Source organism: Odocoileus virginianus, unplaced genomic scaffold (assembly GCF_023699985.2).
Source record: "Odocoileus virginianus isolate 20LAN1187 ecotype Illinois unplaced genomic scaffold, Ovbor_1.2 Unplaced_Contig_8, whole genome shotgun sequence".
Taxonomy (NCBI): Eukaryota; Metazoa; Chordata; class Mammalia; order Artiodactyla; family Cervidae; genus Odocoileus; species Odocoileus virginianus.
The window spans coordinates 1227671-1243823 of NW_027224325.1; the positions used below are offsets into that span (position 1 = coordinate 1227671).

Below are 16153 nucleotides of genomic sequence, written 5' to 3' on the forward strand. Positions count from 1 at the left end.
CTTAAGACAAAATGAATGAGTTGAAAGTAAAATGGATTCCTGATGTTGAATTTTTAAGATAACCATTTAATTAACACATTAATTATTTTGAGTGGAAGACAAACATGTACACTCATTAAACCATCAGATATGGTATAAAAACACAGGTTATGAATAGCAGAAGACTGGGGAGAAAAGGGCAAGTTACTGTAAAGTTTTCTAGATCTTAAATGTTCAGCAGAAGGCCAACAATATCTTAAACTATAAAGACTTACATTTAAAATACTGTTGTTACTAACCCCTTTACTAGCATCTGCTCTGTGCAAGGTACTATGGAGACTACAATGTAAGTTAGATATAGTCTATTCTGCAAATAGCCTATTGTGGGGCTATGTCTCCCCTATTCAGGGAGGAGACCAAGTATATGGCAAAGTATATGGCTGGCTGGGCATAAAACAAACAGGCTCCAGGTTCCAAATTTTGGGGTTCCCAAAGGGAAGTACAGGTTACTGTGTAGCTCAGTCGGTAAAGAATCTGCCTGCAAAGCAGGAGACCCAGGTTCAATTCCTGGGACGAGAAGATCCCCTGGAGAAGGAAATGGCAACCCATTCCAGTATTCTTGCCTGGAGAATCCCATGGACAAAGGAGTTTGGCAGGCTACAGTCCATGGGATCGCAAGAGTCGGACACGACTTAGCGACTAAACCACCACACAGCGAAATAGAGGTGATATTGCAAAGGCATATCCAGTGATAGGGGTGGGGGAGTAACTCTTGGATTAAAACACTTTGAACATTCCTGGAATACTGAGTGCAATTTTGGTTGCTCTATCTTAAGTATGATACAATTAAGATCACCATATAATATATTCTCCACTTTTGAGTTAAAGGAGACACTATTACTAATTACATTGGGACAGTAGGAATAAGATGGATTAGTTCTGCACCAACTAAGACATACAATCACCCATAATGCAAAGAGCTTTAGGGGAACACACTTTTGCAGAGAATCATTTTCAATTTCCTGAGCCCTTCTACTTTGTTCTCCAAGGAAGAAAGATTGTCTTATTTGACAGGTGAGTTTTAGAGAATGAATTCAATGTGTTTGGCTCGGGGCCCTTTGGGTCCTCTTGTGGTTTTGGATGCTAGCCTGACTGCAGAGAGGGTGGAATCTGGTCTTTGGCCGAATCTGCCTTGTGGGAGGAGCCAAACAACTGAACACAGAAGCTGGAGATTGAGTGCTTAAGTCTCCCTCTGGTAAGCCCAATATTAGTAAGCCCAATACAGGTGTGGCGCTAAAGCCATTTTCACTCATCAGATGGTATTCTAATCTCATCTTTGTTTCCTATGTCTTATTTCTCTATTGACTCCTCACTAATGAATGAAGATAGATTTTTTTTCTTTTCTTTTTCTGGCCATGAGCCATGTGGGATCCCAACCTGCCACACCAGGGATTGAACCCTTGCCCTCTGCTTTGGAAGTGTGGAGTCTTAACCACTGGACCACCAGGGAAGTCCCAAGACAGAATTATTATTTTTTGCTTCCCCCAGAGCCCTAAGGAGATTAAACATTATTTTCAAGAAGGATGCCCGAAGGATAGAGTGGCTTCTTTCCTTCTTTTCCTCCTCCTTTCCTTCCAAATATTTAAGTCTCAACTGAAGGGATATACAGGTAAGACAAAATTACTGCTCGTCCAGAGTATAGGGATCGAGTAACAATGCAATGCTGTAGGTGCTACGATAGAAGCATGCTGTGCACAGAGGGAAGAACACCTAATTCTGACCTGGAAGAGAACAACAGAGGAGGCTACAAAAATTACACATTTGAGCTTAAAAGGATCAGCAGATATAAGCCAAGTGGACACAGGGAATAAGGTTGGTTCCTGGCATAAGAAACGGGCCTGTGGCAAAGATAAAAATATGTCATATTTATGGGATGAAAATACTTTGAGAAAGAAATAAAGAATACAGTTCAGTTACAAAAAATCTTCAGTACTTTCCCAAGGAGTCTAGACTTTATTCTGCTGACAGTAGGGAGCCATTAACTAAAATGGCCATTAACCTGAGCAAGGGAGAGGTATGAAGGCAGTTATATTTTAGAAAGATTAATGGATAATGTAGCTAAACTTTTTTGATCATGTAGTCTTATCAATAAAAAAAATCTGACCATGTACTTCCTAGAGATTTACATATTCATAGACATAGATGTACTAATCTACTAACATATACATAATAAAGCATATACAAAATAAACATTTAAAAAGGAGATAAAGACTAAATAAACAATTATCCCAATTTTGCCTCAGCATGCTTGAAAAGAGCTCTTATGAGCTATATGAGAAGTGTCAGCTCCACCACGTTCTCACTGTTACCTTGGGCTTGCATGTCTGTATTACCTTTAATCAGCAGTGTCTTTGCAGAAATCCTTTTGAGCCACATTTTAATTTTGTGTAAATTAAAAACCATGTAACATGGTCTGTAAATCTACTTAACAAATAAACTGAAAAACTTTACAGGGCTCCTGACAAAAGCAAAGGAGTCGCCTTCATTCTTCCTTTAAGACACTCTAAGGAGTGTACATGATAATCTGACAAATAGAATGAAGTAGAATACCACTGCCAATCTGTATGTAAAATAGTAGAGACATTTATTTTTTTCCCAATAAAAACATGATACTGACATTTTCTTCCTGTACCTAAATAGTTGGAATGCCATCGTTTATTTTATAGACCACTGGCATAAAAGATACATTGGAGGAGAACTGTAGGAAAAAAAAAACCAGAATAATCCAAATGTGTGGTAGTTTAGAGGAAGGGAGAGGATGATATTTACAAAAAAAAAAAAAAAAAAAAAAGCATGAATACATAGAGAATCGGGAATATAGGGAGCTATAGGAAAAAGCAAACATAGCAAAATGATCATTATAATACATGTATTCACTGAAAAACTCAGTTTTTATATATGTTGGAAATTTTTCATAATAATATATTGCCAAAATACAGAAAAATGAAAGAGCAGCAGGGATTGGAAACTATATAGGGGAAGAGCAAGAGGAGAAGCAGCAGCAAATACGACTCAAAGGATTTTGCCCAGATGCTATAAGGATGGTACCTAAGAGAGAAAGCAAAATGTAGGGACTGTGGGAGAAAGATGCTAAATTCAGTTTTAAATATGTTTATCTGAAGGGTCGGTAGGGCAATCAAAAAGAAAGTCTCAAAAGTAGTAGGAAATACAGAAACAGGATTCAGAACAGAGGACAACACTAGAGATTTAGACAAGGAGACTAGCTGCAGTAAGTTGATAATTAAGGCTATGAAAATAAATACATTCTACAAGGGAAAACAGGAAAAGGCATAGAACTGAACTGAAACAATCAGTTGGTAGGAAAATGAATGAAAGGGTGAAAGGGTTAGTCGCTCAGTCATGTCTGACTCTTTGCCACCCAATGGACTGTAGGCAGCAGGTTCTTCTGTCCATGTTATTCTCCAGGCAAAAATACTGGAGTGGGTTGCCAATCCCTTCTCCAGGGGATCTTTCTGACCCAGGAATCAAACCTGGGTCTCCTGCCTTACAGGCAGATTCTTCATCATCTAAGCCACCAGGGAAGCCCTAGAAAAAGAAAAGGAATGGAGCCTGGCAAAAGAGACATCCTGAAAAGACTAATACCACATTCATAATCTTTAAAAAGTCCAATTCTGTAATATTACATATTCTAGATCACCTTCACAATGGCTGATTTCACCTTAAGAAACTTACTGTGAAAAGCCTTAGGGAAGGACAAGGGAAGTATGTTATAAAAAGTTATTTAAAAAATTATTTGAGGTATAATTTGTATTCACCACAATGCACAGACCTTAAGTGTTCATGCAATGATTAAAATATCAATTTACGTGCTTGTTGAAGTACAAAGAATGAGCTTTGGCAACTGCAGGTGCCTATATAACCATCATCCCAAACAAGATGGAAAGGATTTCCATCATTCCAGAGAATTTATTTCAATTCACCATTCTCCCCTCCTTCCCCATCATTTCCTGACTTCTATCAGCATAGATTAGTTTTCAAGTTCTTGGACTTTAAATAATGGATAATTGAGTACCCGTTCTTTTGTATCTGGCTTCTTTCATTCAACATGTTTCTGAGGTTCATCCATGTTGTTGAATGTTATCGACAGCTTTTTCTTTGTATTGATGAGAGTATCTCATTGTATGAATAAACCACAAACTGTTTATCCATTATCCTGTTGAATATTTGGAATGTTCTGAGGTTGGAACTATTACGAATAAGGCTGTCATAGATCATTCAGGTGAAGTCTTCGGGGGAATATTATGTTATCATTTTTCTTGATATAACACCTCATAGGAAACTGCCAAAATTTCTCCAGTGTTTACATAATTTTACATCCCCACCAACATGTACAAATCCACATGCTCTACAATCTCACCAAAGTTTGGTACTGTCAGTGTATTTGACTTTAGCATTCTAGGGGGTGTGAATAAATCATATAGATGATTAATAAGCACATTTTTAATGCTTTTTTTAAAAATTGAGGTATAGTTGATGTACATACCTTTTCATGTTCTTATTGGCTATTCTCTGTCTTTTGTAAACCATCTGTTCAAATTCTTTGGCCATTTTAAAAAGCAACTTTACTGAGGTATAATTTACACATCATATAAAACTCCTCTGTTTTAAACAATGTACCATTCATTGACTCTAATAATTTACTGAGTTTTGCACGCTATCTACCACAATCGCGTTTTAGAAAATTTCCATGGCTCAATACGGCTGCTTGTGCTGCATGCTCAGTCGCTCAGTCATATCCAACTCTTTGCGACCCCATGGACTATAGCTCACCAGGCTCCCCAGTCCATGGAATTTTTCAGGCAAGAATATTGGAGTGAGTTGCCATTTCTTACTCCAGGGGATCTTCCTGACACAGGTATTGAACCTGAGTCTCTTGTGTTTCCTGCACTGGCAAGCAGATTCTTTACCACTGCGCCATCCGGGAAGCCTATCCCTTGTCCTATTTACAATTAATCTCTATCCCCTTCCTTAGCCCTGGACAACCACTGATCTGCTTTGGCTCTATAGATTTGCCTATTATAGACATTTCATATGAATGAAATCATGCAATAGCTAATCTTTTGTGTCTAGTTTCTTTCACTCGGCATAACATTTTTTGAGGTTCATTCATGTCATAGTATACACAGTATCTACTTTCTTTTTCTTGCTGAATAATATTCCATTCATTGTTTGATGGACAACTGAGTTGTTTCCACTTTTTAGCTATTAGGAATAGTGCTACTATGAAAATTTACATTCAAGTGCTTGTGTGGACATATGTTTTCATTCCTTTTGGATAGATATCTAGGAGTGGAAATGTTAGGTGATATAGCAAATTTATATTTAACCTTTCAAGAAGCTGCCAAACTGTTCTTCAAAGCAGTTGTCTTACTTTACATTCTGCCCAGCAATATGCAACAGTTATAGTTTTTCTCCATCTTTGCTAATCTTAAAGTCATAAAGATACCCTCATATATTTTCTTCTAAAGCTTTAGGCTTCTAGCTATCATGGCTAGATCACTGAGCCATCCGAAATTAATTTTTGTGTATGCAGTAAACATATAGTTGAAGTTCATTTCTCCTTCTGAATAGCCAGTTGTTTCAGCACCATTTGTTAGAGACTTTCCTCACCTCATTGAACTGACTTGGCACTTAGGCTGCAAATTAAGAGATCACATATGTGTGCATCTATTTCTGGATTCTCGTACCCTGTTCCACTGATCCATTTGTCTATCCTATGGATAGATAACAGTCTTGATTACTGTAGCTTTATAGTAAGCCTTCAAACCTGGGAGCCTAAGTCCTTTATCTTTGTCCTTTTTCAAGACTGTTTGGCTAACTAAAGCCTTTGTACACTATTTACATATATATATATACATATATGTATATATATTTTTTAAGTAAGTTAATTTTTTAAATTTATTTTTGGCTGAGCTGGGTCTTTGCTGCTGCACAGGCTCTTCTCTAGTTGTGGACAGTGGGCTTCTCTCTAGTTGCGATGTGCAGGCGTCTCATTGTGGTGGTTCCTCTTGAAGAGCACAGTCTCCAGGATGTGAGGGCTTCAGTAGTTGCAGCTTCTGGTCTCTAGAGCACAGGCTCAATAGTTGTGATGAATGGGCTTAGCTGCTCTGTGGCACATCGGATCTTCCAGGATTAGGGATTGAACCTGTGTCTCCTGCATTGGCAGGCAGATTCTTTACCACTAAGCCACCAGAGAAGCCTTTTCATATATATTTTAGAATCAGTTTGTCAGTTTCTTAGAAACACTTTTAGAATTTTGATTGGGATTGTATAGACCCTAGATATCAATTTAAGGAGGATGAACATCATTATTAATAATATGTGTCATCCTATCTATATTGTATATCAATAAACATAGTATATTGCATCAATTATTTTAGGTCTTCATTGATTTATTTCAGTGATATTTTATAGTTTTTAGTGTAGAGGACTTGTACATCCTTCAGTAGATTTACTCCAAGGTATCCTTTTTTTATATAATTACAAATGAATTTTAAACATTTCATTTTCTAATTACTTATTCCTAGAAAAAGTCTCTCATGCTAAAAAAAAAATGTATAAATTCTGCTTAAATTTTTTTTCATAGGTTGAAAAAATAATTTTTCTTGTGTGTGGGGTGGAGAGTATATTAGAAACTCTCATTGAGTTTCTATTGCTGCTCTAAATGGCTAAGGATTATAGATACTGGCATATCTAACTTAGTGATACTTAATTAAATATATTTTTGAGGGAGTAGCAGGCATTATGATGTTACTCTGTGATTCAAACATACCTAACTTACTAAAATTTTTATTTAGAATTTTTAAAGTTTGTTTTAAAAACAAATGTCTAAAAAATGGCAAATTTGTTTTTAATCAAGATTTTCTTTAAAGGATTTAATTGTATATTTCTCAAAAATCAAAGACTCACAAAATTAGATGCAATAACAAAATGGCCAGAATCAGCTGAGAATGATTGACATCTACCCACTGCTTATGGGCATATGTACATTGTGGTTTGTCTGCTGCTGCTGCTAAGTCGCTTCAGTCGTGTCCGACTCTGTGCGACCCCCTAGACGGCAGCCCACCAGGCTCCGCCGTCCCTGGGATTTTCCAGGCAAGAGTACTGGAGTGGGTTGCCATTGCCTTCTCCGTTGTTTGTTTAGAGTTTTGGAAAATTCATTATCTAAGCAGGAAGAGCAAGAAGGGATAAAGAGAATAATACAGCATAAAAGGTTTCTAAATCTCTACCTCCATCTTCACAGTCTTCAGGGGCTTTGGCTTTCTTACAAAGACGAGGATCCAACCAGGTGGTTGTCTTGGTATTGTGGCTGTAGAACAAAGATTTCAATTAGAAACAGTAAAGTAAAGGGGGAGAAACGTATTTCAAAAGCAAAGATAAAAAGTGAATAAAAGGTGTATGATGTCTGAACATTTATCTCCTCTAGGCTTCATTTGTATATCTCTGATTGAATAGTCCTGTTGTTCTCAGACTATTACTTCAAAATAGTCATAAAGGAAAGGTGATGCTAGAGGGACTAACTGAGAATGAAGGCTCTAAAGAAGGGATAAAATGCTAAGTGCATAACAACAGATGTTTATCTAAGCAGTCAAAAATGTTTCGAAGGGTGGGCATATGACCCCATGCTGTGCCAAAAAGCTGCCCTTGAAAGCCTTGCTTTCTTGCTGGCTGAATTCCTTTCTCTTTCCAAAAAACACTGTATTTCTTAGGTGCCTGTGATGTGTGGGCATTATGTTGCGGATTGGGAATAAAGAGATGAACAATCAGATAGAGCCTCTTCCTTCACCGGGACTCTCTAAAAATAAAAGAGTGAAATAATGTAAAAAGTTTTAAAGTATCTGTTTCTGCAATATGCAAGTAAAAATCATGGGTATAGTAAAACTCAACTCTACAAAACTAAGTTTTCAACAGTGAAAGTGAAAGTTGCTCAGTCATGTCCGACTCTTTGTGACCCCATGGACTATACAGTCTATGGAATTCTCCAGGCCAGGATACTGGAGTGGGTAGCCTTTCCCTTCCCCAGGGGATCTTCCCAACCCAGGGATCAAACCCAGGTCTCCCACATAGCAGGCAGATTCTTTAACCAGCTGAGCCACCAGCAAAGCCCAAGAATATAGGAGTGGGTAGCCTGTCCCTTCTCCAGCAGATCTTCCCGACCTAGGAATTGAACCAGGGTCTCTTGTTTGCAGGCAGATTCTTTACCAACTGACCTATCAGGGAAGCCCTCTCAACAGTCTGGACCACATATTTAACAGGAAAAAAAAAAAAAAACAGAAAGATCCTCCTCGTCCCTTTTGAAGTAGGGCACAGATGCTTTCAAAGAGCGATGTCTGTTTCATTTCATTATAGGCCACAATCAGTTAGCTTCAGACCCAGGTCACCATGCAGTAAATACTGATGCTAAAACAAAGCTATAACACTGCTGAGTAGACAGAGTTATAGTTTAAGTATCTAAAATATGAGGATATTAAAGAAAGAAAAATCCTGGAAGAAAATATATAGGAAGGCAATAAAATACAAATTAAAGCTATCATCAAAGCAGAGGAAGAACAACAATGTGATCAAAGGAGAGATTAACTCACTAATCTCTATGTTGACCACTCTTAGGAGATGAAGCCAGTGGTTTCAAGGAATTAATCACACCTCCTATACTTTTTCTAACTCCTGAGCTAGCTATGCAGTCACTTCCTACACATTGCCAGGTCAGATACTAGTTGGTAGACTGTGGAATACTTTTTTTGTATGCTGAATAATAGATAATCTAAGTAAGAGAAATCAGGATTGTCTGTGTTACCCATTCTGTCAAAGAGATAATTTCCCCAAACCAAAACCAGTAAAATCAGTTTAAGCAAAATGAAAATGATCAGGACTCTAAAGTTGCCTATGAGCATGTAGATTGTTAGGGGAAAAAAATTGATGGCCATATCTAGCTAAACCAATTTCAAAATTGCTACTTGAGAAAAGCTTAACTTTGGTTCCAAAGACCCAAACTTGGTATTGCTAAATCAGTAGATGGAGGTGATCTGCTAGGATTTTACTCATTATTCCCCAAAGTAAAGAAATACTCATGGGGTCTGTTATACTCAAAACAAGATACCTAAAGACTATAGACCTTTATTAATAGTCTCTTTTTGCAAATTCATGATTTAATAGCAACAGTAACACAGACCAATCACATTAGCTACAGCAAACAAGAGAGTTTTATCTAGCAGCACATAATATTCAAATATATTCTAGATATTAACCCTTTATCAGATATATGGTGTGCAAGTATTTTCTATCTCATAGGCAGCTTTTTCACTCTGTTGATTGCTTTCTTTTGCTGCACAGAAGTTTAAAAAGTTTGAAATAGTTCCACGTGTCTATTTTTGCTTTTGTTGCCTGTGCTCTGGTACCATGTCCAAGAAGGCCTTGCCAAATTCAATGTCATGAAGCTTTTCCCCTACATCTTCTATTGCTTCAGATCTTACATTGAGGCCTTTAGTACATTTTAATAATGATTACTGATAAAAACATTTCTTTTATAAATTCTCCCCTCTGCCCCCAGAAAGTACTAACTTACCTCTGTTTGCAGGATGAAGTACTGTCAGATTCAATATCTCATAATGTACTTCTAAAGATCTTAGCCTCTTTTAATTAGTGACTCTACATTGTACTTGGGGGGTTTAGTTCTAAAGTTAACATGAAAGTAAAAAATCTAAATTACCCTTAAAAAAAAAAAACCCTTAAATTGTCCACAGAGAAGAGCGTACCCAAGTTTGTCCATTTTTGTATAATCCTGGTCATTAATGCCTATATAAATGTGTAATGTAATCAATAAAGTACCACATATGGTAAAAAAAAAAAAAAAAACACTGTACATAAAATGTACATCTTTTAAAAAATACAATCTCACTTGGTATAGTATGATGCTCACTGTATGGGAAAGCTGTGGAATTTGGAACATATTGAGTCAACTGGTTTAAGTTTCCCACCTCTAATTCCTTTCTGAGTACTTACATATTTTTTGAGTGTAATTCAGCCCCAGTATTTTAATTGTTATTTAACTATTATAGTCTATTAACTTACTACATTCATATTCTACCTCTGGGCAAAGAACTTTAAAGAGAATTATATCTGCATGGCAACATAAAAATACTTCATATTGTATATTTGCATAATTATTTGTATAATATTTGTTCTCAGGTACAAATATAAAATCTTAGATTTATCAAATACATATGGTTATCTCATAAACCAAAAAATGTATTTATACTTATATTACTAATGCTTTTTCATAGAATAGTTTTGTTTTTTGTGAATTTATATTGTACCAATTGCTCTGAGGATCAGTGATATTTTCCTCCTATATTATTTAACTATATCACCTGAATACATCTAACTCAACGTCTAGGTCTGAAAATATTTAGCTAAGATAATAAACATGGCCTCCTTCCAAACGATGATAATTTGTGAAATGCTCATTAAGGTGGACAATCCATCCAAAAGGTTTAAAAAAAAAAAAACGCAAAGCAAAATACTCTTTATTCCTTGCACTTTCATTATTAGTGATAAATCTGTTTTTAATTCTCCTGTCTTCCATAAAACTAGACATCAAACACATTATTCATTTATCCATATCAAATAAAGATGAAATATCATCCAGGGAAATAGATTAAGAATCAACTGTAATTTGTATGAAAAATATTTTTAAAGAAAGAAAAAAGAAATGGAAGTCTTGTAAAATTAGATTACAAAAATTTACAGGCAAGTCACACAGTGACAGGGCACATTCGAAAAGACACAAACATTTGCTTACTCAATGAAGTAGATCATCCCTGTATCAGTGTAGGCCATTTCCCAGTTTTTGGGCAGTGGTTCCAGATTTTCATCTCGCATCATATAATTTCTAAAGTCCATGGAACTGTTTGTTTGGTTGTAACTTGGGACGGTCTTTATCCAATCAGATGGCTCAGAATGCCTCTCTCTATTTTCTGCTATTCAAACAGAAGAGTGTGAAAAGGAGATAGAAGTTACACTCTCTTCAAATAGACCTATTTCTAACAAAATGCCCAAATATATACTGCAAATTTCTGTGTCTGCTACGTCCATATTTTGCTATAACTGTTGAAAAAACAAATACACTGATTTTTTTTTTTTTTCATTTGCAAGTGACATTAACTCTGTTCAGCACCTCTGAAGCTAGTCTGGGAAAGAAGCAAAAAACAATACTAGAATCAATTCTGTATATACTAAATATATAAATATTATATCAATATAATACATAAATAAAGGTATCAATAAGTATTACACTAACAAAAAGAAAAAAATAACAAAACTAAAAAACAACAACAAAAAAATTATACTAACAATAATAGCTGTAGCAGCACCTTTACCGTTCATGTGTCAGGCTCTATTTTAACTGCTTTATATATATTAACTCATAATCCTCATAGTAAACCTGTGAATATATATTATCACTACAGCCATTTCAAGATGAAGAAACTAAGGCCCATTAAAGTTAAGTTAATTTAGGTTACACAGCTAATAAACAGCAAAGCCAGGATTTGAATTTAAACGGCCCACAGCCTTACCTGCTGTATGTATCAAACTGCCTTGTGCACATTTAATACAGGCCTTTAAAATAATACTAGTTTTTAAAAATTAAACTCAATAGACTTCCTGTTGTTGAATTTAATTGCCTATTGGTGATATTAAAATCCTTTGAGAGTCCCAAAGTTCACAATGTAGGTAAGAATACTAAAATTTTGGTTACTCTCCAGGGAGAGTTCACAATTTATGTACTTAAAACTTGTTTCTAGAACTTAAAAGATAATATAACTGTAATAATTCCACACTGCAGGCAATGCCTCAGAATCAGAGATCCTTAGAAGAGGCCCTAGATCTCATTATGTTCCATCTTATAGTACTTCCACTCCAATCATCCTTTATTCAACCAAGATCTATAAAGCCTTAATCTGACTACTTAACTACCCTTCCCTGTTTCTCAGCCCCATCCTTGCCCTCCTTACCCAACTTAAACTGATGATCTACCATTATAACTGCTCCCTTGTAAAAAAAAAAAAACTCCTGAGGCCTTTTGCCCTACCTTACTTTTATCATATTGCTTGACTTAACTATAATTCTATTTAAATTTTACTCTCCACCGACTTTTCACCAGTATATGTAGCTGAATGCAGGTGATACTAACTAGTTCACTTTTAACTCACGATTACTAACTTCAAGAGGGCATTTAATGATGTATGACAACCATAGGACATTTCTTTAGTCCATTCACTCTGACTCTCCTAGATAACTTTCATATCTTCTTTCTTAAATCTTCTGCCTTATCCCAAATTTCATTTGGTGACCCTGTTTCCTATTTCACTGAGAAAATACAAGAGGAAGAGAACTTCTACAAATTCTCACCATCACATATATCTACATAATAACTGTGCCCATTTTACTTTAACTTCTGTTACTATGAAAGAACTCTGTGTTTCTAGCAGATATCCTCATGCCCTCTTGCCTACAGCAGTTCATTCTCCCTCTCTCATATATCACCAATCTTTCTTATCTAGTAGACCATATTCGTCCACATAAAAACAAGGTATTTCTCCATTCTATGAAAGGTAACCAAACAATTCTTTCCCTGCTTCCCAGCAACCCCATTCCACTTCTCTCCTTTTTACACCAAAACTCCTTGAAAGAGTTTATACTTGCTACCTCCACTTTCACTCTTCCATTTGCCTCCGGAACTCACTCCAACAAGGCTTTTGATCTCTGGTCAATAAAACTGCTCTTATCAAGATCACCACTTATCTCCACATAGCTATATCCAATGATCAAATCTCAGTGCCCATCTAGCTTGAGCTATCAGTAGCATCTGACATGACGGATCACTCTTTCTTGGAACATTCTCTTCTCCTGGCATCCAGGACATGACGCTCTCCTGGTGTTCCTTCTATCTCACTGGCTCTTCTCAGTCTCTTTGATATCTGTATATTAGAGTGATTTCTCAGGGTCCAGTCCTTGGACCTTTTCTCTTTCTACACTTACTCTCTTGGTGATCTCCCTCAATGTCACTGTTATACAAGCTATATGCTAATGGTGTCCAAATACGTATTTTCAGACCAGAACACTGACTTTTAAATCCAATTTTAAACAAGACATTTCCATTTGGAAGTCTAATGAACGTCTCAAATTTAAATATCCCAACCACAGCTCCCTTTCCCAATGCAAACTGACTCCTCTTAAAACCTCTCATCTCAAAAGATGCAACTCCATTCTTTCAAATACTCAAGTTAAAACCGTTGGAGGGGTCTTTTGAGGTAGGAGACAGTGGGCCTCCGGGCCAGACACCTGGTGCTGGTCAAGAGGAGTAAAACCACTCCTGAGGTCAAGGAAGACTTCCCTGCCTGCACATGCAAGGAAGCCTTCTTGGGGGTCAAAAAGGGAGGGGGCCCCACCCCATAATAAGTGTGGACATGCACCCATAGACTTCTGTGGTGGGATCCATCTTAGCAAAAATGCATCTTGGGAAGGGTCCACGGACCAGACAGGTGTGAAGAAATAAACAAGTTAATTGGCCAAATAGAAACAAAGATCTGGAAGAACTGCCCTATAAAAGGGATGTAAGTCACCTCTTCACGGTGCTCCTCCTCAGCCAGGATGCCCACATCCCTCTCAAGGGGCGTGTCTCTGCCTAGTTTCTGATTTACTGGGCTCCTCACCCAGGATACTGATAGCCTTTCTCTCTGGATGTGTATTTCTGCCTTATTTCTGTGTTAAATAAACTGTTTTTCTGTGTGCTCTCACACACATTGTGCTATGTCTCTAATAATAAACTCTGTACCTGTTTTTTTCCAGGTTTTGCCTCCTTGACACATTCTTGCTTTCCAAGAAGGGCAAGAGCCAAGGGCCTCTTTGCTTCTAGCCCCTAGCCCCTGGTGGTCTAGTGGTGAGGACTCCTGGTTTTCATCCAGGTTACCCAGGTTTAATTCCTGGGCAGGGAACTAAGATCTCTCTTCAGGACCACTCACTGCTCTCCCTCTGAGACTATTCTGACTGCTCTCTCATACCTGATATCCAGTCTGTTGGCAAATGTTACTGACTCCATCCACTTCTTGCAGAAGGCAATGCCAACCCACTCTAGTACTCTTGCCTGGAAAATCCCACGGATGGAGGAGCCTGGTAGGCTGAAGTCCATGGGGTTGCTAAGAGTCGGACACAACTGAGCAACTTCACTTTCACTTTTCACTTTCATACACTGGAGAAGGAAATGGCAACCCAATCTAGTATTCTTGCCTGGAGAATCCCAGGGATGGGGAGCCTGCTGTCTATGGGGTCACACAGAGTCGGACATGACTGAAGCGACTTAGCAGCAGCAGCAGCAATCCACTTCTTACCTCTCATGCTTTCATTGAGTATAGAGAAAGTCACTCAGTCGTGTCTGACTCTTTGCGACCCCATGGACTGTATAGTCCATGGAATTCTCCAACTGGAGTGGGTAGCTGTTCCCTTCTCCAGGGGATCTTTTCAACCCAGGGATTGAACCCAGGTCTCCTGCATTCCAGGCAGATTCTTTTACCAGCTGAGCTATCAGGGAAGCCCTGAATGTAAGTTGAGTATAAGCCATCATCTTTCACTTAAGTTACTGCAGTATCAGTAACTAACACCCTGGTATATGCCCATGCCTTCCTACTCCCTTTTCCCCACACAGCAGCCAGAATGAGCCTGTTAAGTTAAAACCTGTTTTATCATGGTACTTTTCTACTTAATACCATGATGGTTTCTCATCTCGGAATAAAAAACAAAATTCTTCCAGTGACCTATAAGATCCTGTATAATATGCATTTCCACTACTCCTACCCCCATCATTATTTAACTGACCTCATGGTTACTATTATAGTCTATTCCCTTTCAGGACTCTGCCCCAACCACATATAATGTATTGTCTACATTGTATCCAACCACGTTGGTTTCCTTGCTCTTGTCTGAATAATCCAGGGATGCTCCTACCTCAGGGCGTTTGTACAGTATAATTCCCTTTGGCTGGAATGTTCTTCCTCAGGATATTTTGAGCTCCCTCTCACACTTCTTTCAACTTCCCCTTCTTGGTGATGTCTTCTCTGATACTCTATCTAAAATTGCAACTTTGGCCACCACTAGTTTTTATCCTTCCCCTCCTCGGCTTTTTCTCTTTAGCACTATCTAACTTACTATATGTTATTCATTTATGTTGGATAATTCTATCTCTCCCACCAAAAGTTAAGGTTCAGGAAGGCAGGGGATTTTGTCTGTTCTGTTCACTTTATTTCCAGCTTTTAGAACAATGCCTAGCACTTAGTAGTCTACCAGGTGCTCAACAAATATTTGTTGAATGAATAATCTAAATAAAACATATGATTTATTCTCTATATAGAGAAAGTGACAGAAATTAAAAGGTACACAATGTATAAATCAATCTGGAAGGGAGTTACATTCTTGGGATACATATACACTAGAGAAAAGTGGAAGCAACTATACGAGCAATAATACTTTTCTGAATACAATTTCAAAAGACTGCATAAAGAAGTTCACTTAATAGCCAATGATTTGAAAATGTTGTTCATATAACACCAACTCTTTGAAAAAATTTTAGCATTATTATATAATATATGTCATCCTATTGGGATATATTAGCATTCTTATGTTAATTCTCAACAAGATATAAAATAATATACATACTTGTATATACAAATAAACCTCCATCTAGCCTCTCCTGCTTCCATCCCCAACAATTTTCTGATCTTTCAAGATAGGAATTCTAGTCCCCCAAAGCAATACAGAAAGCAACTTTAAATAAGTTAACAACTGTGGTTAGTACTTACTCAGAAAAGACCAAGGGCTTTCTGCCATGTCTTATATTTACTTTTCCTTAAAATAGTCTGAATAGTTTCTGTTACAAAGAAATATATGTGGAAGAGTCCTATGGTACCCACACACAAGAGATAGAATACAAACTTCCTCCCACACCCTCTTGGATACATTTCCTTTAAATATTAATATCAAAGAGGCTGCAACATCTGGTCTAACAACTGTCTTACATGACAAGCATAAACTACGGAGCTCG

The 16153-nt window shown here is 37.2% G+C and overlaps 1 protein-coding gene and 1 non-coding gene across 5 annotated transcripts in view; one reads left to right on the forward strand and one right to left on the reverse strand.

Moving 5' to 3' along the window:
• Positions 1 to 16153, reverse strand: part of MAGI3 (membrane associated guanylate kinase, WW and PDZ domain containing 3) — a 248562-nt gene that overhangs the window by 63298 nt on the left and 169111 nt on the right. For 2 of the 4 annotated variants that reach the window (XM_070463862.1, XM_070463864.1), the window contains exons 5-6: positions 10859 to 11033; positions 7290 to 7369 (exon numbers count right to left, since the gene is read on the reverse strand). In XM_070463862.1, coding sequence (XP_070319963.1) covers positions 7290 to 7369; positions 10859 to 11033 — 255 coding nt within the window. Of the gene's footprint in view, positions 1 to 7289; positions 7370 to 10858; positions 11037 to 16153 lie in introns of all 4 variants that reach the window. The other 2 variants (XM_070463860.1, XM_070463863.1) reach the window with 1 other exon arrangement.
• On the forward strand, positions 13983 to 14054 carry TRNAE-UUC (transfer RNA glutamic acid (anticodon UUC)). Its single transcript has one exon. It is a non-coding gene; the product is annotated as a tRNA-Glu (tRNA).